The 21,489-nt window shown below is 45.4% G+C and overlaps 1 protein-coding gene across 3 annotated transcripts in view; it reads right to left on the reverse strand.

Moving 5' to 3' along the window:
* Positions 1–3,026: 3,026 nt before the first annotated feature.
* LOC123994972 (transcription regulator protein BACH2-like) overlaps positions 3,027–21,489 on the reverse strand; it is a 116,108-nt gene continuing 97,645 nt past the window's right edge. For all 3 annotated transcript variants that reach the window (XM_046298145.1, XM_046298144.1, XM_046298146.1), the window contains exons 3-5: positions 18,211–19,779; positions 9,965–10,171; positions 3,027–8,534 (exon numbers count right to left, since the gene is read on the reverse strand). In XM_046298145.1, the coding sequence (XP_046154101.1) occupies positions 8,052–8,534; positions 9,965–10,171; positions 18,211–19,779 (2,259 nt within the window). In that variant the 3' untranslated portion in view covers positions 3,027–8,051. The remainder of the gene's footprint in view (positions 8,535–9,964; positions 10,172–18,210; positions 19,780–21,489) is intronic.

The raw sequence follows: 21,489 nt of genomic DNA on the forward strand, positions 1-21,489 counted from the left end.
CATAAGGACATCAGTCAATTGATAGAAATCCATTAGGCCCCAATCTATGGATTTCACATGACTGGGAGTACAGATATGCATCTGTTGATCACAGATACTGTACCTTAAAAAATAAAAGTAGGGGCGTGGATCAGAAAACCAATCAGTATCTGTTGTGACCACTATTTGCGTCATGCAGCACAACATCTTCTTCGCATAGAGTTGATCAGGCTGTTGATTGTGGCCTGTGGAATGTTGTCTCCTCTTCAATGGCTGTGCGGAGTTGCTGGATATTGACGGGAACTGGAACACGCTGTCATACACGTTGATCCAGAGCATCCCAAACATGCTCAATGGGTGACATGTCTGGTGAATATGTAGGCCATGGAAGAACCTGAGGTCAGCTTCCAGGAATTGTGTACAGATCCTTGCAATAAGGGGCCATGTATTATGCTGAAACATAAGGTGATGGTGGCGGATGAATGGCACGACAATGGGCCTCTGGATCTCATCAAAGTATTGGTAGCTTATGTCTACCCATACCATAAGCCCCCTCCAATCTTGTTTTGGAGAATTTGGCTGTGCGTCCAACCGGCCTCACAACCGCAGACCATGTGTAACCACGCTAGACTAGGACTTCCACATCCGGCTTCTTCACCTGTGGGATCATCTGAGACCAGCCACCTGGACAGCTGATGAAACCGTTTCAGGGAATCTCATCTGCGTGCTCGTCATCCTCACCAGGGTCTTGACCTGACTGCAGTTTGGTGTCATAACTGACTTCAGTGGGCAAATGCTCAGTTTTGATGGCCACTCGCACGCTGGAGAAGTGTGCTCTTCACGGATTAATCCCGGTTTCAACTGTACCGGGTAGATGGCAGACAGCATGTATGGCTTGGTGTGGGTGAGTGGTTTGCTGATGACAACATTGTGAACAGAGTGCCCCATGGTGGTGATGGGGTTATGGGAAGAGAAATTAACATTCAATTATCTGGCAACAGCTCTGGTGGACATTCCAGCAATCATTATGCCAATTGCACGCTCCCTCAAAATTTGAGACATCTGTGGCATTGTGATGTGACACAAAACGTCACATTTTAGAGTGGCCTTTTATTGTCCCCAGAACAAGGTGCACCTGTGTAATGATCATGCTGTTTGACCAGTATCTTGATATGCCACACCTATCAGGTGGATGGATTATATGGGAGGATAAATGCTCACTAAGAGGAATGTAAACAAATTTGTGCACATCATTTGAGAGAATTACATTTTTTTGTGCATGATGGAACATTTCTGAGGTCTTTTATTTCAGCTCATGAAACATGCGACCGACACTTTACATGTTGCATTTATATTTTTGTTCAGTGTATGTTTGCTTGGGTAGTTCTAATTTCAAATTTTTGATATGTCACATGCTATCTTTGCAAGAAATATCTGTGGCATCAAATGTAATTGCATTCGTGGAATTTTATATTTTTTTGTCAAAGTGATATGACTGCAAGCTACTTGTAAGTGACATTTTGCTAAAAGACAGTCTTCTCATAAGATGAGAATCCAACATTTTGATTGATAATACATGTAAAACATTGTGGGATATGATGATAAACTCCACCATGTACATATTTGATCTCAAAATGTAAATCTGATTATTTTTTAAAGCACTTTGATATTGTTTATCCTACAGAACGATGGTAAAGTTGGAGATGGAAGTGCTCTTCAAATTGAACAAAATGTGAATTTATTGATGAATATCTTGAAATGTTTTGTGAACCCTGCATTGGATGCTTTACAAAAAAATTAACATAATATCTTCAACTTTCTTGATATCATTGAGAAATCTATAACCTGTTTGCTTGTAGATAATGCTTTTCTAGGATCTGATGTACAACTATTCAAATGCAAATATGTCACATCCAAAATGATTGGCACCCTTGTTAAACAATGACTGTATAAAATTATATAATTACAAATACTGAGCTATATTGTATGCTGAAGAGAATTTTAATATGATTTTATTTTATACTAATACAACTGCTCAGAGAACAATATTTTGTTTAACAAGTAATATGAAAAAATCTAAAAAATGTATGTGTCAAAATTATTGGCACCCGTTTTCAATACGTTGTGCACCCTCCCCTTGCAAGGATAACATCACTGAGCCTTTTTCTATAATGTTTTATGAGATTGAAAAACACATTGGGAGGGTTATTAGACCATTCCTCCATACATAACCTGTCCAGACCCTTGATATCCTTCATCTGTACTTATGGACAGCCCTCTTCAATTCAAACCACAGGTTTTCAATTAAGTTCAAGTCCGGAGACTGAGATGTTGATTTTGTGGTGTTTTGGGTGATTGTCTTGCTGGAAGATCCACTTGCGACCAGTGTCCTGGCAGAGGCAACCAGGTTTTTGTCTAAAATATCCTGGTACTTGGCAGAGCTCATGATGCCGTAGACCTTAACAAGGGCTCCAGTACCAGTGGAAGCAAAACAGCCCCATAACATCAAATATTCACCACCATATTTTACAGTAGGTATGGGGTATTTCCTGCATATACATCCTTCTTTCGAGGCCAAACCAATCACTGGTGGGTGTGGCCGAAGAGCTTTATTTGAATCTCATCTGACCGTAGTACCCGGTTACAACCCAAGTACCAATGTCATTTAGCAAACTTCGGGTGTTTACAATTGTTGGTTGCTCACAATACAGGCGTTTTAAAAAAAAAATGGAAACCCTTCCAAATAGCCTTTTGGCTTGGAGGTGGCGTTCTGTAACTCTCCAATTGTGGCTCTTGGACTTTTCTTTGCCTCCCAAACCATCTTTCTCACTGTGCAAAGGGACAAGAAACACTTGGTCCTCTTCTTATGTGACTACTTTACACCTTATTTCAAATCTGATATGATTTTTAATCAGATAGTCCATATATCTTTGATTCATTTCGAATTACACCTTAAAAGTACAGATTATGATTTAGTGAAAGAATACGACGAAGTAAACAATATTTATTTGCATTTGCAGATAGAAAAAAGGGGACAAAAATAACGTACATGATATGATTCTTTATTTCATAAACAGAAATGGTGTCGAGACAAAAATGTCATTTATATAACACTAGCAATTGAAATGAATGAAAAGGGAGTTTCTGCAACACTGTATTTACAATGGTTGTTAAGTCATTTGAATTCATTAGGGTTGTGTAGCATTTAAAAATGAACAAGGTAAGTAGAGAATAAGCAAATAACAGTTATTTCAAATTGACAATATTAACACAAAACAGTCTTCTAGAAAAACGTGAGAGAAAAACAACTTTGTGACTACAAGCTTAAGAGTTATTACATTTAAAGAAAATGATGCACCAAAATCTACTAATACAATAATCCATATAATCTGTGTAAAAAGCATGTAAAAAAACCCACCTGATGCAGTTTGCTGATACAGTCATTGACCAATTATGAGAGGTATGAAGGATTTCACAGGTAGATAAGTGTGAGAACGTCTGCACTGGGTGTGACTCAGGGATGGGGGGCGTAGGCCCCTGCATACACTCACTTCACTTGAATGTGAACTATGGCCTCTGCAAGTTCTAAGGCAAAAATCGGAGGTGCACTTGCATCCGTGTAACTCTGAAACATCCCCAGTTGAATGAAAAGACAAGTTGAGGAAACACAGTTTTCTGTTTACAAAATGTAAAAACACTAACCATCAGTCCAATTTGAACCTACCAATTTCTATATACATGGCAAATTGAATAAACACAACTTTTTTGTAAACATATTTAACTTTTCTTTTACTCCTAAAATGGTCTCAGCCTGTGCATGTAATCAGGATACCAGTATACTGTATTATAAAGTTGAGCAATTTGTGAAAAAGGCAAGTTTTGTTCGTCTTTTCAAAACAACAACCTTTGGAGTTGGAGAGACAGTGTTTTTTTCTTCCAGAGAAGCAGCACAGAAAAACTCAAACAAATAAAAGTTCAACTAAACAAGAAAATATCCACCAACTAATAACCAAAGCCAGTTAACAAATCAAATGACATGGATTTGTGTTGTTGTTGTTGTGTGTTTGGCTTGTAAAAAACTGCAGAGGTAAAGAACTCGAGAGAAATCCAACTAATAATGAAATGTATTACCAAAACATAATTCCTATTTGTACTCCAATGTATTGTGTACTCTCTGCAGCCTCTTGATGGGGTTGATCTGTATCGGGCCAAGCTCATTACACAGTATTTGCATTGGTAGAAATAAGCTTCGGGAATATAAAACCAGAGTTTTAAAGCTATACTTTCACACACCCAAAGCAAAGCCAAAAACATCAAAGCAAACATAAAAATCAGCTAAAAGTTACAAACGTCTGCTCCAAATTCAGAAATTGAGAAATAAAACACTTGGCACCCTGAGACGATATACAAGAGCAATGACTGATCCTGGTTAAAGTTAAACCAGACGACTGAGATGATGACACAACAAGCTTATTTCACCTGGAATGCTTGGGGGGGGGTTGATGGTTGAGGTGGCCATGCTCTACTTTCAACCACTGGCCACCATAGTAACACCACACATGGCATATCAGGCATGGAGCAGCTCTCTCAAGGCTAGAGGGCTAAGAGGTATGGACTGGACTGTCAAATGACTGGAGGGATGGTGCTGCTTTAAAAACTCTTCATGTATCTGCATCCACCCAACCAGCCTTTACATGAATCCAGGGGGCTCTTTTGGTAGAGCAAAAAACAATGATGAGGAATTAGAAATGTTACGCACAGTAGCCTACACACCAGAAATATGCTATGCACTCATTGCTATCCAAAGAACATCAACAGTAATCATAATAGCATTATAAGGACATCTACAAACAGATAGAAGGATATCTATTGGTCTAGCTTTGATGGAGGACAATAGAAACCTGATGCATTTCAATACATTTTCCCACAATATGACATTTGTCAAAGTGTAGCCTAATGAGTGTGCTTTTCTGGTGGAACGTCATGCTTTTCACTTTTTACTTTAAAAAAACGAGTACGAAAAAGTGGGAATTGCATATGGTTTGCACAAATGTCCACTTGAATCCACCCATCTTTAGTTTTCTGTTTTGTATCTAGTAATGGGGATGAATACCGTTCCACTTCAGTGACGGCTTATGAATCAGAGCAAAGTGGAAAAAGAACCTCGCAAACAACCATTTCAACAGGCAATCAGTCACAACTGCACTAGACTGAAGCCTTCGAGCAAGGATGCCATTACGACATGCATGGTGTGTGTGTGTGTGTATGTATTCATATTTGTGCGTATGCTTGTGGTTCTCTGTGTGAGACTGTATATGAGTCTAGCTACAACCTTAGGGAAACCTATGTGTATGGTCAAATAATCAGACTAGCAACCACACCGCAAAACACAGAGCACTCTTCATACCACACGGTTTGTTCTCAGTCAGGACTGGTTGGAGAACTACATAACTGTGCCCAACAGGGGGAAGCAGAGTAACGCCAAGGGGAATTTGCAGACTCCTCAATATTTACAGTTGTATTTATCGCTCTTTCCTGACAAACTGTATAGCTTTTCGTCCTGAATGAAGTTCAAGTTATGAGCAAAGCTTTATATTCCAATTGAATTCACTCCTCTTCCTAGGTTATGGCTCTATTTTCTTATATTCTGTATGTTCAAGCACATCTCTGACTGTTGAACAGATAAGAAAAGTATTTCTGTATATTTACATTATAAATGTAAATATGGTTCATCAACAAAAGACAAGAGTAAATCATTTAGCTGAGGACTATTGTTAGAAGCAAACGTAAGCTAGACAAACTAACTAAGTAAAATATACAGGGGCATGCATTCACATCACAGAATATGATGTTTTCAACAAATGTACAACCAGGGCAAAAATGTAACTATATCATATGATTGTTACTCAATCAGTTTGATGATGACACACACAGTGCTTTCACGTGAACTGAAGTCTCAATTAGCTTATTCAATTCTTAAAGAATTACAAATATAAGATGTGAACACTCTCAATATTATGTTAGCTTCCTTTTTTTGTTAATAACCCTGTTTACTGTAGTTAAAAAAAGTTATGTCTTCATAGAGATATTTATATCAATATTAACATTCAATAAGATGTTTTCATTTAAGTGCCAATTCAAGTGTTTCGGTATCAGACTTTTCAGGATTCTGAATCAGACATAAGCCCTCTACGAAGTGCTATTAGAACTAGTTATAACTGAGCATCCGGTGCTGGAAGGAAAGAGCCTGAATTGAGCCCAGATTCATTAGGAGAAAGTATCCTTGGTAAATAGAAATACTTTGTGTCTGTTTTTGTTGTTGTTGCAGACAGAGTAGCTATCCCTCAGCTTGAGAAGACGTCTACTCACACATTCCTTGGCAACATTGAAACACAACACCGAAGAAATCCAAAGGGTGCCTGTGAGAGTTTTCCCCATCGTACATATAGCATCTTCAAACACTGATAAGGAGAAATAAAGTTTCCTCAAAAACACAACAAGCTGAAACTCGTTTTCACATTTAAAGTGGTGTCAAATTTTGAATGGATGTGGCTTGAGCCACTGGTTAATAACATACTTACACGGTCCGTGCCAGCAACATCCAATTTTCATGCAAGGGGCTCTGAAATTAATGTACATGTGTGTGTGTGTGTGTTTTGTGTGCGTGTCAAGCTGATTTCCTGAGTTTAAGAACACCCACCCTTATGGGGAATTTTCCCTTAGGCAGGAAACAGCAAAGCAAATATTTCCCCTTAGCAAAAACCCCAGTGAAAAGAAACGTCTAAGCCTCTACTTGTATAATATTACTGTGACAGTCACCATGCTCCATACTATATACATTATACGCTCTGCCCAAGCAAGCACTTGAAAGTTACCATTACAACATCCAAATACAATGGTATTGCTGATGTGTGGGAACCAGGATTGGGGTCAATTCCTTTTCCATTCCAGTTCATTCAGAAAGCAAACCAAATTGCAATTCCAATTTCACATTTTCCTCATTGAAAAGCCTTCAAGAGAGTTGGAATTCAGTGTACGTCCTGACTGGAATTGAAATGGAATTGACCCCAACCCTGGTGAGAACATAGCTATTTAACCACCTGTCAAATCGTTATTTTGTCTCTTTCGTTTCAGTGCTGCGGAAGGCAAAGGAGGAATGTTTAGGTACTGTCTGTACACATTGTTTTGCTGTACAGAAAATGCTAAATGAGTGAAGCAGAAGACATTTTTTTGCATATGAACATTTACAGTCTAACTCCTTCATAAATCTCTCATGTACAGAAGCTGTATTCTTATTTTCATGAATCATATCGAACATTCAGAAGATTTCTTCCTGAGTTTGAATTGCTGTGACAAGGGCCACCGAGAGAGAGTGAGAGAATAAGCGAGAGAGAGAGGATATACAGAGAGCGAAAGTGTTTCAAGAGGTAGAAATAGATTGATAGGAAATAGACAGAGTAGAAGAGCGATTGGGAGAGAGAGAGACAGAGAGACAGAGAGAGAGAGAGAGAGAGAGAGAGAGAGAGAGAGAGAGAGAGAGACAGAGAGACAGAGAGACAGAGAGAGAGAGAGAGAGAGAGAGAGAGAGAGAGAGAGAGAGAGAGAGAGAGAGAGAGAGAAAGGGAGAGCGAGAGAAATAGAGAGAGGAGAGACAGGGAGATAGAAACTGTAAGTTGATCGAGAGACAGAGGGAGCTGCTGTTAGGTCCATTGAGGTTTGAATTGAAGATGTGAACCTTGCCCATCCCTGTGAGTAGACTGTAATACATGGATAAAGAACACTGTGGAGATCGCTGCCTGCCCGGACACGGTGTAGCACCATTGTAAGAGGAGTTTTGTTTGAGAAGTTCCCACTCTGTCATGGTTACAGAGAGGAGAATACCTGGAGAACAGTATTGCTGCTCTTAAGACAACTGTAGTGTCAACCTTTAAAAAGACATACAAACAACAAATATTTTCAAAGAACACTGGCCAAGACTGACCATCTCAACAACCCCGAGAAAGGGGTTTGTCAGAAGAAAATCAAAACTAAAAATTAAATAATAAAAACACAGATATTAAAACCACCGTTTACTAAGTACAGTCCTTTCTTGGCTGTTCATCAGTTGTACATTTATCAGTCATTTCCTGGCAGAAGTCTACCGTCACTGTCTGATTGGACTGTTCATTGAACGAGAGCCCCGCCTCCATGTATAACCTCGGCTCCTGGCCTTCCGACTCGTTGCTGCCCGCCCCCCCGTCAGCCCCATTCCCCATGACCGAGTCAGGCTCGCTCTCTGAGGGCCCGGGGGACTTGAGGAAGCTGGGCTCCGGGGTGGCTGAGCCGGAGTGGGTGGTGAGGTCAATGCTGTTGGAGGCAGCATTGCCGGCAATGTCGATGGTGTTGGTGCCGGGCTTCAGGACCGGGCAGTAGTGGTTCAGGGACTGGACCTGCTCAGGGCTCAGTTGCACGTCCCTGCACACTTCTTGGGACAGACAGGAGAAGTTCTCCCACAGCTCACCCATACACTCCTTCAGCTGGTTCCTCTCTGTCAGCAGCTTGTCCTTCTCGTTCACCTGGTGGACACACAAGGAAATATTAGTGATGAGGACTAGTGTCATGAGCTGTGGTCTGACCAGTAGCAAAGATACATGCAGTACATACTGTGATACCCTTTGACACTGCAGCTGCACAGTCGACGTTCTACAAATGCTTAGATGCATAGATACGTACTACATGCCAATTCACCTCTTCGTATCAACATAAAAGAGTTCACGTGAACTAACTTTACTGCTTGTTCACCGAGCTTATATTAAATAATGCATGCTTTGGATGAGGTTTGTGATGGGCGAGCATTCCCAGGATGCTGTGCGCACCGAGGTAACATGGGACCAGGTGTTGGAAAGCGGTTTGAGATGATGAACTTGTTCTCATGTCCTAGGATGCTGCTCGGTGACATCAAGGAAAAGGCTGTCAGTCCATTGTGGAGTGTAAAGCACTTGTGTGTGTGTGTGTGTGTGTGTGTGTGTGTGTGTGTGTGTGTGTGTGTGTGTGTGTGTGTGTGTGTGTGTGTGTGTGTGTGTGTGTGTGTGTGTGTGTGTGTGTGTGGCTGACACACACAACACATCAAAAGGCCCGCAGCTCCACCCCCCATCATGGAACAAAAGCATACTGGCTGCCTGTGAGAGACCACCCGCCGCGATGCCATGGAAACGTGGGGGCGAGGAGGTAGGAAGAGAGACATACAGCCAGCACTCTACTGCGGATGCTCGACTCTTACTATTCTTCCCCCTACACACATTGCTGTACTTTGACAGCTTGGCAGCTAGAGGGCAGTCGGCCAGCGTGAAAGTGCTGACACGGTGTTGAGGTAATTAATACCACTCTATCCCAAGGTAATGCATGTTGCGCTGTCAACATGTGATTTAAAAAATAGTTATATTTAACTCGGCAAGCCAGTTGAGAACAAGTTCTTATTTTACAATGACGGCCTACCCCCGGCCAAATCCTACCCTAACCCGGACGACGCTGGGCCAATTTTGCGCCGCCTTATGGGACACCCGATCACGGCCAGTTGTGAGACAGCCCGGGATTTAACCAGGGTCTGTAGTGATGCCTCTAGCACTGAGATGCAGTGCCTTAGACCGCTGCGCCACTCGGGAGCCAACAGTTATCATTAGTCCAGTGAGAGATCGGTACGATATAGACACTACATGGTTCTACTACTTTACATATGCCAGTAGGTCCACACACTATGTGCTGTAGTACTGTATGCGCCAGAGGAGGCTGGTGGAAGGAGCTGTAGGAGGACGGGCTCGTTGTAATAGCTGGAATGGAATGAACGGAACGGTGTCCAACACATCAAACGTATAGAAGCCCCATGTTAGACTCCGTTCATTTCATTCCGGCCATCCCAATGAGCCCGTCCTCCTATAGCTCCTCCCACCAGCCTCCTCTGGTGTGCACAGTGTATCTGTGAGAGAGACATGGCTGGAGACACACTCACCAACTTTCTGATCTCACACTCCAGGTTCATGATACAGTCAAGCTTCCTCTTGCGACAGCGCTGCGCCGCGATGCGGTTCTTACTCCGCCGCCGGACGTCATGGATGAACTCCAGCTGCTCTGAGGTCAGTTTGTGCATTTTGACCATCATTTGGAAGTCGTTCCGCGGAAGATTTGTGATCTGATCGACAGGGAAAGGAAGCTTTACCTGCAAATCAAGAAATAAAGAAGGGCTTTTCACATCTGACGTGGTACAGCGTTCACTTTTGAATGGAATATGGAAGGAACGTGAATGTGAACGAACATGTAACAGTTTGATGAACCCTTGCTGATTCGACTTTATGTGCGTGTCAAAAACGGTCAGCCACATTTTCTTTACCACAAGATGGTGCCAGAGTGCCGTCAGGACCAGGAATAGAGGATGTGACTTACATACACACATGTAAAGCATGCAGCTTCTCTCTCTCTCTCTCTCTCTCTCTCTCTCTCGCTCTCAACCTGAAATATTGAACATCGTGTAACCTATTCTCGGGCAGAGGGGGACAACGTGATCCAAGAAAGGAGTGTCTCTCCATCTGTCCCTGCGAGCTTGGAGAGGTGCCAGCGTGACAGATCGAGGAGGGACAGGCAGGGACTTGTCACCCCCATCCATAATGGTGTCAGGTGATATCTGTAGGGCATGATATGTAACATCTACACTAGGGGTAGGCAACTAGATTCAGCCGTGGGACGTTTTTTTTTTGTCGGAGCTGATGGAACATAATTATAATAATTTCCACACTGCAAATTGACCCCAACTAAGCCCCCAAAATAGATTGTATTTGAAAATCACAATAATTTCATACGTTGAATAACATTGAGAGATGATCACATAGGTCTCTTTTTCTATTCATGGGAACACTTGGAAATAAAAATCCTGAATTTGTCATGTTCTGACCTTTATTTCCTGTGTTTTGTATTTATTTAGTATGGTCAGGGCGTGAGTTGGGTGGGCAGTCTATGTTTGTTTTTCTAGGTTTTGGGTATTTCTATGTTTCGGCCTAGTATGGTTCTCAATCAGAGGCAGGTGTCATTAGTTGTCTCTGATTGAGAATCATACTTAGGTAGCCTGGGTTTCACTGTGTGTTTGTGGGTGATTCTTCCTGTCTCTGTGTTTGCACCAGATAGGACTGTTTTAGGTTTTCTCGCGTTTGTTGTTTTTGTTAGTTATCTCATGTGTAGTTTCTTTATAAATTAAAGAACATGAATAACCACCATGCTGCTTTTTGGTCCGCTTCTCTTTCACCAGAAAACCCTTACAGAATTTAACACATTTGTTGCTGAATTCCTGGTGATTTTACCGTCTTTTTTTTGGACACTACAAACGTTAGGGGGGGGAGAGGCAAACAAATATTATCTTGCAGGCCAGATCTATACTATCAACCTACAATAGTCCACGGGGACTGCGGAACAAAAGAACCACGCAGAGCCATACTTTCTCTGACACCTTCAGTCACATAGTGCAACACTAATCCGGAGAAAAATCATTGGCAATAAAATACAGATAATTGCAAATTATCACAATACATTATTTCCATGGATTTGCTGCCAATTTCCACGAGGGTGTGATTTTTCCTCCCCGCAAATCATCAATAGATCGCCTGATTCTTTCCGTTCCCTTTAGGTGCTGACAAACCTTCTGATACCGACATACCTCAACGGTACCTCACAGCACCAGGGAGCCATAGCAGAGTAGCTTTGGGGGGGGGGGGGGAGAAACAGGATGGCAGAGAGAGAGAGAGAGAGGCGAGGAGGAATAACAAAGAGCCAGAGGAAGACAGCCAGAGAGCTTTTGCCAAGATGAGATGAGCTGCTGCTCTCTTCCGCTCTGCTCTCTCTCTCCCCCTGCGGCTGCCTCTCTGGAGCACGTCAAGAACAAAGTCAAACGGCGAGGAGGGAGGAGGGAGGGAGGGAGGGAGGGAGGGGGTGGAGAAACGTCTCCCCGTTCTCTCTGTACCTGGCCGCTGAACCAGGGCCAGATGGAGAATCCAAAAGCCCCTCGCAAACTGAGCCCCACTAAAACAGAAGACTAGAGGACAATGGACTGGGCTGGAGCCTGCTTACACTCCCTCAAGCTACTACACACACACACACACACACACGCACGCACACACCACAGTGAGCCGAGATATACGGCATCACCTGGGGTAAGTGCTGCACTTCAAGGGACAAAGCAAGGTGCCTATTCACGAGCACATCGAAATCACTCTCCATTGAAAAGCAAATCTAGATGTCAATTTATCCCAGAGAGACCGGCTTGAATTTCCTCATTAGAAGCCCTCCATCCTCCGAGCCGTTGAGCCTATTTCTCATCTGGCCGCTGCATGCAGACACATGAATAAATAATGGGAGGAGATTTCAAGGCCACACTAGGCCCTGCAGGCTCCCTCCCACTACCAGCCAGGGTATGACAGTAGCTACAGAGAGAATGAAGGCAGAAAGAGAGGGAGGGCAATGGAACACATCCACATCCTGCCTGCTCTATGTGATCTGAAAACAAACAGAAGATGACTCTGCCGGTGATGATGGCCCCATTGAGCACCATCTAATAACCACTAGTTATAGTCTATGGAGTGACCAGACAGATGCACTGATGGGGGGGCTCTCTCCCTGAGACAGGTTAGGGGAGGGAGGAGATGTTCAGCTACCTCTCCACAGCGAGCGACCTTGTAATGTTCTTCTCTTTTTTCTTCCCGGCAGTGGCGTTCGGCGTTCAGAAGGGGTTCTGAAGGGGTACCTAGGATATATTTAGTGGCTCCACCAGGAGAATCAGTCCAGCAGCAGCTCTGACGGCAGTCATAAATTCAAACCCAATGTGTTCTGGATTCTCACTAACTTTCTTTTTCCCCCTTCCGTCTTTCCTTCCTCTCCTCTTTCCCCTCTATTCCCCCCAGACTCACTCTTTCTCTGGGTCACTATGCTGCAAATAGGTCCAGAGTAAAAAGCAGGGCTTATCTGCTACCCGGGGCGGCACTGTGTGTGCAGTGCCTCTATACCCTACTTCCCTCTCCCCTCAGAAACACAGAGAGAGGCTGGGCATCTGGCTGCCTGCAGGTCCAGACTTGGGCCAAGCCTTAGGAGTCAGATGGTGGGGCGGCCCGACGATGACGGCTAACGCCCGGGGTCAGTGGGTTCTGTACTGCAAGTCCTCATCTGTAGGGTTGGTGACCCACGTTGAACCCTGGGAGGGAGTTTAACACTGCAGCGCACTGTGCAAGAGAGAGGCATGCAAAGCCACCTACTACTGTGTTCCTTCCTAGCTATTGACACAGGCCCTGAGGCAATATAAATACAGATGTGGGATCTTAATTTCATCACTCTTTTGTTGCTGAGAATTTTCCTGCACAGCAGGTAATGCTAATTTGTAGTGTATTCAAGAATTAAAAAGGCTTCTAAAGTTTGTAATTTCCAGGTTAAAATGTCAGACTTGATTTCCCCTAACAATTTTTTTATCAACCCCTACAAAAAATGTCCTTTCATTTTAATGTACATAATAATCCACATTTCCTGTTGCCGCAGGAATATTTTCCTGCTGTAGAAAACCTACTCAAATTAAGATCCTACGTCTGTACTTCCAATTTTCAGAGCAATTTTGTCTGGAAAGTGAAGCCATTGACTTAAATGGCCACGCACTGTAACTTGTTTTTCAGGTCTAACCGTCTCCCACTAGTTCTATAGTGCTGCTATCGTGACTGTGGCTCTGCATCTGCATCAAAAACAGACCTTTATCTGGTGAGTACGATAAAACATGAACGTGAACACTAGCGTCTTTCTATGCTGATTATATACTACGTGCTCCTAGTTACACAGTGATATATCTATCACTTGTTGGTTTATAATGTGATTACAGAGCATTATGCATCCCAAGAAGATCTGGGAGAAGATCATGTTGTTAGCGAACTCCGTTTAGTCTCGTATTGCTTTTTCTACCGTAAACAAACGCTGTTGCCGGAAAACCCCTATGGGAGATGAGTTAGAGAGGCTCTGTGGTGAAGAGATGGGCTGTGTGTCTGTGGGTACTGTTACTGCAGGATGCCAGGTCCCAGGGGATGGAAGGCGAAGTGGCAGCACCCCAGCTGGCTTTAAAGCTGACACAGAGCCTGTTCTCAGCTGCCAGCCCCAGCATCCGACCGTTCCCCAATGGGCACAACAACAGCCTGACTCTGTCTGCACACAAGACAAATAACGAAACCTACAACAACAAAAGAAATCAAAAAGGCTGCACCAAATCAGTATAATGTGGTTTAAACTGAATGCCCCAAATGATTGAGACCACAGATGCATCATAACAAGGGTGGAGCAAGATTTTTTAGATTTTTTACTGTAGACTATAATAGAAATAACAGAAGTGATATTTAGGTTTGTGCACTTCCTGTGTCACATGTTCATTCAGGGGTTAACGTTTGGCGGTGGGCGAGATCGGAAACATTGTGCTGCTAATATATCAACTCTACTTCCCTATCACTCCCACCTCACTCTCAGATCAATATGTGCAGCATACTGTGACCAGACAGTTAGACTGAGCTTAACGCCTACACAGGGAGAGAGAGAGAGAGAGAGAGAGAGAGAGAGAGAGAGAGAGAGAGAGAGAGAGGGAGAGGGGGGGAAGAGAGAGAGAGAGAGAGAGAGAGAGGGGGGGGGGAGAAAGAGAGAGAGAGAGAGAAAGAAAGAAGGAGAGAAAGAGAGAAAAAGGTCTCAGCTCTTTAAATCTCCTTTATCACTGTGAATTCCATCTCCTTTATCACTGTGAATTCCATCTCCTTTATCACTGTGAATTCAATCTCTTTTATCACTGTGAATTTCATCTCCTTTATCACTGTGAATTCAATCTCTTTTATCACTGTGAATTCCATCTCCTTTATCACTGTGAATTCCATCTCCTTTATCACTGTGAATTCCATCTATTTTATTACTGTGAATTCCATCTCCTTTATCACTGTGAATTCCATCTCCTTTATCACTGTGAATTCCATCTCTGCTTCCTCCTCTGTGGGTGGATAGTGCAAAAACATTGGCTGGTGGTGTACTGGGTTCCGTATTCACAAAGCGTGCTGATCTCGGATCAGCTCCTCCCTGTCCACATAATCATATTCATTATGAACTGAAAAGGCAAAACTGATCAAAGATCAGCACTCACTCCTCTGAGACTCTTTATGAATCCGGGCCATGGTCCATGTTTCAGAGGGGCCTCTCCTGACCCTATTGGCTGATTCACTATGTATGATGTCGTCCAGCTGGGAAGCAGTAGAAATACAGTTAAGGTATAAAAAGGTGTCAATTAAAAAGTTACCCCAGTGTGGTGTAGTGTCTGCTATGTGGGAGGGTGTTGCTAATGTGGCTACCAGATGTGGGCTCGTATGCAACACCCACTAACCTCAGTACTGGGAGCAGCCAGGAGACCTCAGACTACCTTGAATGACTATTGCCTCCCTCTGCCAGACTAGCCTCCAGTTTAACAACTTCCTTCCCTGTCAGAATTCATTGTTCCCAGCGCCGGGGCTGCAGCTATTTCCAACAGCAGCAGCGTTGGGCGCTTGCCTGACTAGCTCTCCCTGAGTGGGGCCCGGTCTGCCTGTCATTTGCTCTGCAAATACACAGAGGGAGAGGCATGGCAGAGGCCTCCCTGGACGCTAGCTGTGTTTGTTTGTACAGCCGACTCACTGGGGGGAATAAGGAAAAGAGGGCCCCAGGAAGCATGAGGTAGCAGTTTTGTTGCCAGATAAAGCTGGAGGAGAAAGCACGGCGGGATTTGGCCCCACACTGAGGCTCCTTATGTAAATGCTCTCCTACGCCTCCATCCATAACAACATGTAATAAACCAAACAGCACTACTGCGAGAGGTTCTCTCACACACAGCAGCATCTGAGACCAGGCAGAGTCTGCCAACCTCATTCATAATCCATCTTATCAGCAGCAGGCAGATATAACTCCATGCGGGTCAATAGAGGTCTGACCAGGGGAGAGCGACTGCCCCCTCTCATTGAAGCCACGGAAGTTCAAGGCCGACCGGGCACTGCAGGCATTGTTAGCAGAAAACAGGATCCCCCCATTTTAGTGAATGGAAGAATGGAAATCTTCATGGTCAATCATTGTGTAAAAAAAATACAAATACAAATGAAGACAATCACGGTACCAATAATTGCTTCTATAATACACCAGATGTTTGTCCTTGAACCAATCATTTTTTAATTGCACAAAGAAGAAATTACAAGGATAATTCAGTTGCTAATGGCAGCCTGCAGTACCCCGGGCGGCCTTTAACTTGAGTTACTCAAAGAGAGGGGGCAGCACTGAGCTAGCCTGCAACGTCACTTCCTGGAGTAGCTCAAACAGCGCATGTTATGTCTCCACGAGCCGCCATCTTAACTGACTTAATTTGGCTTCTATTGAGTCTTCACATAGGAATGAATGGTGTCACGTGATCAGTGACTTTGTCCATTCATATATACAGTCATTGGATCTGACAGTGGATATTGTGCTCTGCTAATCGACTGCCTACAATAGAGTGTAGTGTGTGTTCCATACACTCTTTGACTCATACAAGATAACAAAGGGAACTGGAAATGTCTGAAGAGTCATTTTGGGGGCTGCTTTTCTTTTCCTCGACAGCTCTAACGCTGTAAATTAAAATTGTCTATAGTAGAGCACTCAACAGTCCTTCAAACGGCCAATAAATCACTGGGTGTGGGTGCCACTGAGGTAATAATTACACATTACTGCTAGGGCTGTTAATCTCTCTGTTTGTGCACAGAAGAAGTGACTGACTGGATTCTTTCCACAGTCCCTGTCATGTGGCTCCAACACCGGCGAAACAGGGACGAGGCTCCCCGAATCCGATCGCCATGGCAACGCACCAGTTTCTCCCTCTCTCGGCTCCCTGCGCACTTCAAGGTCTCAGGCTGAGAAGCGGCGAGCCTTTATCTCCCAGGCAAAGAGAAAACACGTCTGCCTACAACAAAAGCAAATGCTACGGATGCAATAGTTTCAAGGTGAAATTAAAGAGGCATCAGAGGCATTCTGTATGAAGGAAAAAAAAGGATCATTTTACATTTCCTTTTGATGGAACAAACCCGCTTTCATCCTGATTATAATTGTCCACTTGACTAGGCGGTATTCTATTTATCCTTAGTGATCTCACAGTAAACAACAACAACACCAGAGCTGTTCTGCAGTCAGCCTGGAGGACATCGGTTGTCTGGCCAGATGGATTAGGGGATGATTAAGGGATTGGCCATCCATCCTTGTCAGCAGCATGCCAGGCGCTGCAGGATGCAGTCTCATCATGACACAATGCGGAGCAGCTCCCCCCCCCACCCTCCACCAAACCACGTGCACAATACAGCTACATCCTGTTTCATTACGCTGTTGTTGTCCGATCGCTATCGCAAACATACCGTATATGCTTTAAAGCTGTGCGTAACACAACATAGCCTACCTTTGCTTCTGTCACATACATTATAAGCTATACTTGTTTATAATACAACAAAGGCTACCTTCGCCTTCAAGTAGTGCAGGTGTATTGGTGACACAGCATACATGTATACAGTGTGCATGCCCAAGCGAGGTGGCTCGACAATTAGCAGATGCAGATTGTGTGGAATTGGATTAGAGATGTCAGGTTTGTGGAGGGATAATATCAGCTATTTAGCCCGTGACAGGTAAAGGGGGACAGAGATAAAGTCACAGGAGAACCCCTCCAGACCCCGGGCCTTAGAGAGAACCCGGACTCCTCCCCAGCTCCGGCCGTCTACATCTCAGTCTATTAGCCCTTCTACACACACCAGCGCTTCCCTGTCCATAGGATCAACCAATCACAGCCCTCGACACGACCACCGCATCTTCGGGTGTGCGTGTGCGTGTGTGTGTGTGTGTGTGTGTGTGGGCTCAGACTGTTCGAGCGAGCGCGTTCGGTTTGGACCCTCGCTCCTATTCAGACTCATTACACAGATCTCAAACAGTGCGTAAAGCCGATTAACATTATCAAGGCGCATCTGTGCCCCTGTTCTATTCACGGTGGCGTTGCTGTAAATCTGTTATTGAAAGAATAATACTCCCGGTTCAATTACATGATGATCTAATGACTGTGAATGCAGACCCAGAGAGCAAGGTCACTGTGAGATGATGATTCGTCTCCAAGGTGGGACTGGGTGTATGAGCCATTGTGTACAACATGAGAGAAGGCAGTGTGATAGTGTTAAATTTACTCACCTCTGGCCCCTGCTCGACTCGGCACGACTCGCTGTCACCCTCGGAGAATGATCCCGACTCGTCGCTGGAGTTGGTGCCGTACGACTGCTCGCACTTGATCTTGGGGCGTACCTGGTTGAAGAGGGCATCTCCCCCTATCACGCCCTGGTCCTGCTGGTCGGTGGCGAGGCGGAGAGCTACGTTGGAGCACGGCGAGGAGGAGAACTCAAACTGGGGCAGGCTGCAGGGTGAGCCGCCGCTCCCGTCCTCCGCGTAGGAGTAGGAGGAGCAGGAGCTGGAGGTCCTCGTGCGGGTCTCGGAGGGCGGCGAGCGCGTGCACACCTTGATTGGTACTGGGCAGCTGGTGTTGGGCCGCGGGTGGCAGAGGAGAGGCGGGGGCTCTGTGGTGGTGGAAGCGAGGGTGGGGGCGCTGCTGGGAGAGTAGGTCTGTGAGGTGGGGAGGGACTGGCTGGCACCAGCCCACAGACTCTTTGGCGTGTGCTCTGAGAGCTCCATCTCCAAAGAGTTCCCACCGGGGTAGGAATGCGCCGGGGTGCCCAGACGGTCGCAGGCCCCTGAGGAGGAAAAGATGACACTGCGGCGGTCCAGCTCCACTTCCTGTTTGCAAACGCCGTCGCAGGAGGCGGACTTCAGCGACGACAGCATCGGAGGGAAGCCGTCCACTACCTTTGGAGATGTAACAGACAGGCCCAGCTCCACTGCAGTGAAAGGCCTGAAATCTCCCTGAGTGGTTTCTTTGTCTTCGGGGCAGACGCTGGCGAGTCTGTTGGCGAATAGCTGTTGTGACACGTTGGGCAGAGCTGACAGGTCCGTTCCTTTCTTGAAGAAGGCGCGGATGCAGGTGGGGGACTTGCTCCTCTTGACGGAAGAGGGGGATACCACTGGGACACTATCCAATTCCATGGCTGTCACGTCGTCCTTGTCATGGCCATCCTGCTCGTCCCCTGACAAGCACAGCGAGATGGCCTCTTCCTCTGCCCGAGGCTCCACTTTGATTTGAGCCACCGGCGGCCTACTCTGGTCCCGGACCGCCCCGTCGCTGATGCCACCGCTGGTCTCCTTAAATAATAATGTGCTTGGAAAACCTGAGGTACTGGTGTGTGAGGAGGTGTCGTTATTGTGCTTGTTGCAGGCCCACTGGTACTTCCTGTATTTGGGGCAGCGAGGGAGGTCCGATGCTCCGTGCCTGTCGAAGTCCAGCCGTCCGTCTGCGAAGTCGCTGGGCACCGCCATGGCTAGCGGGTCCGCGTCTGGTGCTTGCCGCAAGGAGGCCAAGCATTCAGCGCGCCGCCGGGCCCGGGGGGAGGCAACCTTTGTTGTCGTCTCAGACTGCATGCTCTCGTCCTCAGGCTCGTGGTTCCCCTCGGCCGGCGCCACCTTGCGGCACAGCAGCAGGCCGTCCTCCTCGCTGCGGAGCTGGGCCTCCAGGAAGCGAAAGCACGAGTCCTCCAGGTTGTGCACGCGCAGGAATTGGGCACAGCGGATGACCTCCTGGATGTTGTCTCTGCTGAGTAACAGCTTAGCAGTGTAGGCAAACTGCAACAATGGGGCGAATCCCCTGGCAGTGACCTGCAAAAAAACAGGGAAATTGCCAGCATTACCATCAGCACTGCCATTGTTCTGAGCCCTTGGAGTGTGGTGAGACAACCCGACAGCTCTAATGACCATAAACAAACACTCTAAAGTACCAGTTAATCTTTTATCGGGTCAGCACCGAACTTTCTATACAGCCTGGCAAATTTTTAAAAAACCCAGTGGTGCTGGGCTAGCTGGCTGGCTGTGTCCAATTCCCATTTTATGTTGTGTCCAACTCCCCATTTTCACTACAATAACCCTTGTGGCATACTGACATTCCACTGGCCCACCACAGTCTGTCTGCCCTGCCGCCCGGCGGTAGCCTATCGCTCTCCCCCGGCAGTTTCCGCCCACCTCTAGTCTTGTGTGGTGTCGACGTACAGTGTAGGACCATATGGATTGCAGCTCCTGCTGCTGCCTCACTTTCAGGTTCAGTCCCCTGCAGCCCCTCTGAGGTGAAGTGCCTCTAAAACCTAACGATTATGCAAGACAGTGGCTAATCTTTACTGCAGCCATACGGAGTAAACTAGGATGAGAGAGGGAATCCTTCCATTTAGACTTAATGCTGGATAATTAGGTAAACTCCTGAGACTGCAGAAGCTTGGCCGCCCTCTACTACTGTTGTTGTTGAAGACAGAGAGACAGGAGGACAGAGCCAGGCTAGCTAGCTGTTTAATGCCATTCTGTTTGGTGTCTGTAGAGAGAAACCAGTGTTACGCTCAATTTGAGAGACACATCCCTTGCGCAGGCAACAGTAGCACACAGTGCTGGTTAACTACAGTTTCCGATGGCGATCGCACCTCTGTTCGGGTCTGGCTCGAGGAATGCCACGTGAAACTACACAAGGCAAGGTGTCCTCACAAACACAACTACGGGGGTTTCACTTTGAATCGGGGAGCTGCATTGTTCAGCAAAGCACTTTTCTTTGTCAGAGCGATGTCAAGTTCCCGGTAACACTTAACGGGCTCTCTCAATGTGTTTTTAATGACCAGGGAGAAAAGGCCCAGGGTTTACTGATTATTTTTGCTTTCCATTGTTGGTAGGAACAACACAAGATGAATTCCCTAGGTGTAATGGTATTCTCTCTCTCTCTGAGAGAGAAGATTGCCCGTTGCCCACTGTCAGCAGTAGAGGCTGCAGGCAAACCGGCACTCCAATGCTCTGTGCCACGCACCCTTCTAGTAAAACTGGATATTCCCATCTCAGAAATGAAGCTCACAAACCACAGAAATTTGCTTTTGGAAAAACAACTGGGCAGTGTATGTATATAAGGAAATACAAACATAGAGGGGGATTTTTTTTTTAAAGCCTGAGGTCATTCAATCATTCCTAGCAGAAGGAATGAAATCACTGAGATGTGTGTTGATTGTGTTGGAGGGATTATTCTAAATGGGTTTAAAATACACCAGATTGGGCCTCCCGAGTGGCTTAAGGCACTGCTAGCTGTGCCACTAGAGATTCTGGGTTCGAGTCCAGGCTCTGTTGCGATCGGGAGACCCATGGAGCAGTGCATAATTGGCCCAGCGTTGTCCGGGTTAGGAAAGGGTTTGGCCTGATCAAACAATAACAAGAGATACACTCACCTACGTATGTATTTGGACAGTGACACTAAAACGTTTAATTTGGCTCTATATTCCAACCTTTGGATTTGAGATCAAATTCGTTATATGAAACGACAGTGCAGCATGTCAACTTTGTATTTCA

Source organism: Oncorhynchus gorbuscha, linkage group LG14 (genome assembly GCF_021184085.1).
Source record: "Oncorhynchus gorbuscha isolate QuinsamMale2020 ecotype Even-year linkage group LG14, OgorEven_v1.0, whole genome shotgun sequence".
In the NCBI taxonomy this organism is placed as follows: Eukaryota; Metazoa; Chordata; class Actinopteri; order Salmoniformes; family Salmonidae; genus Oncorhynchus; species Oncorhynchus gorbuscha.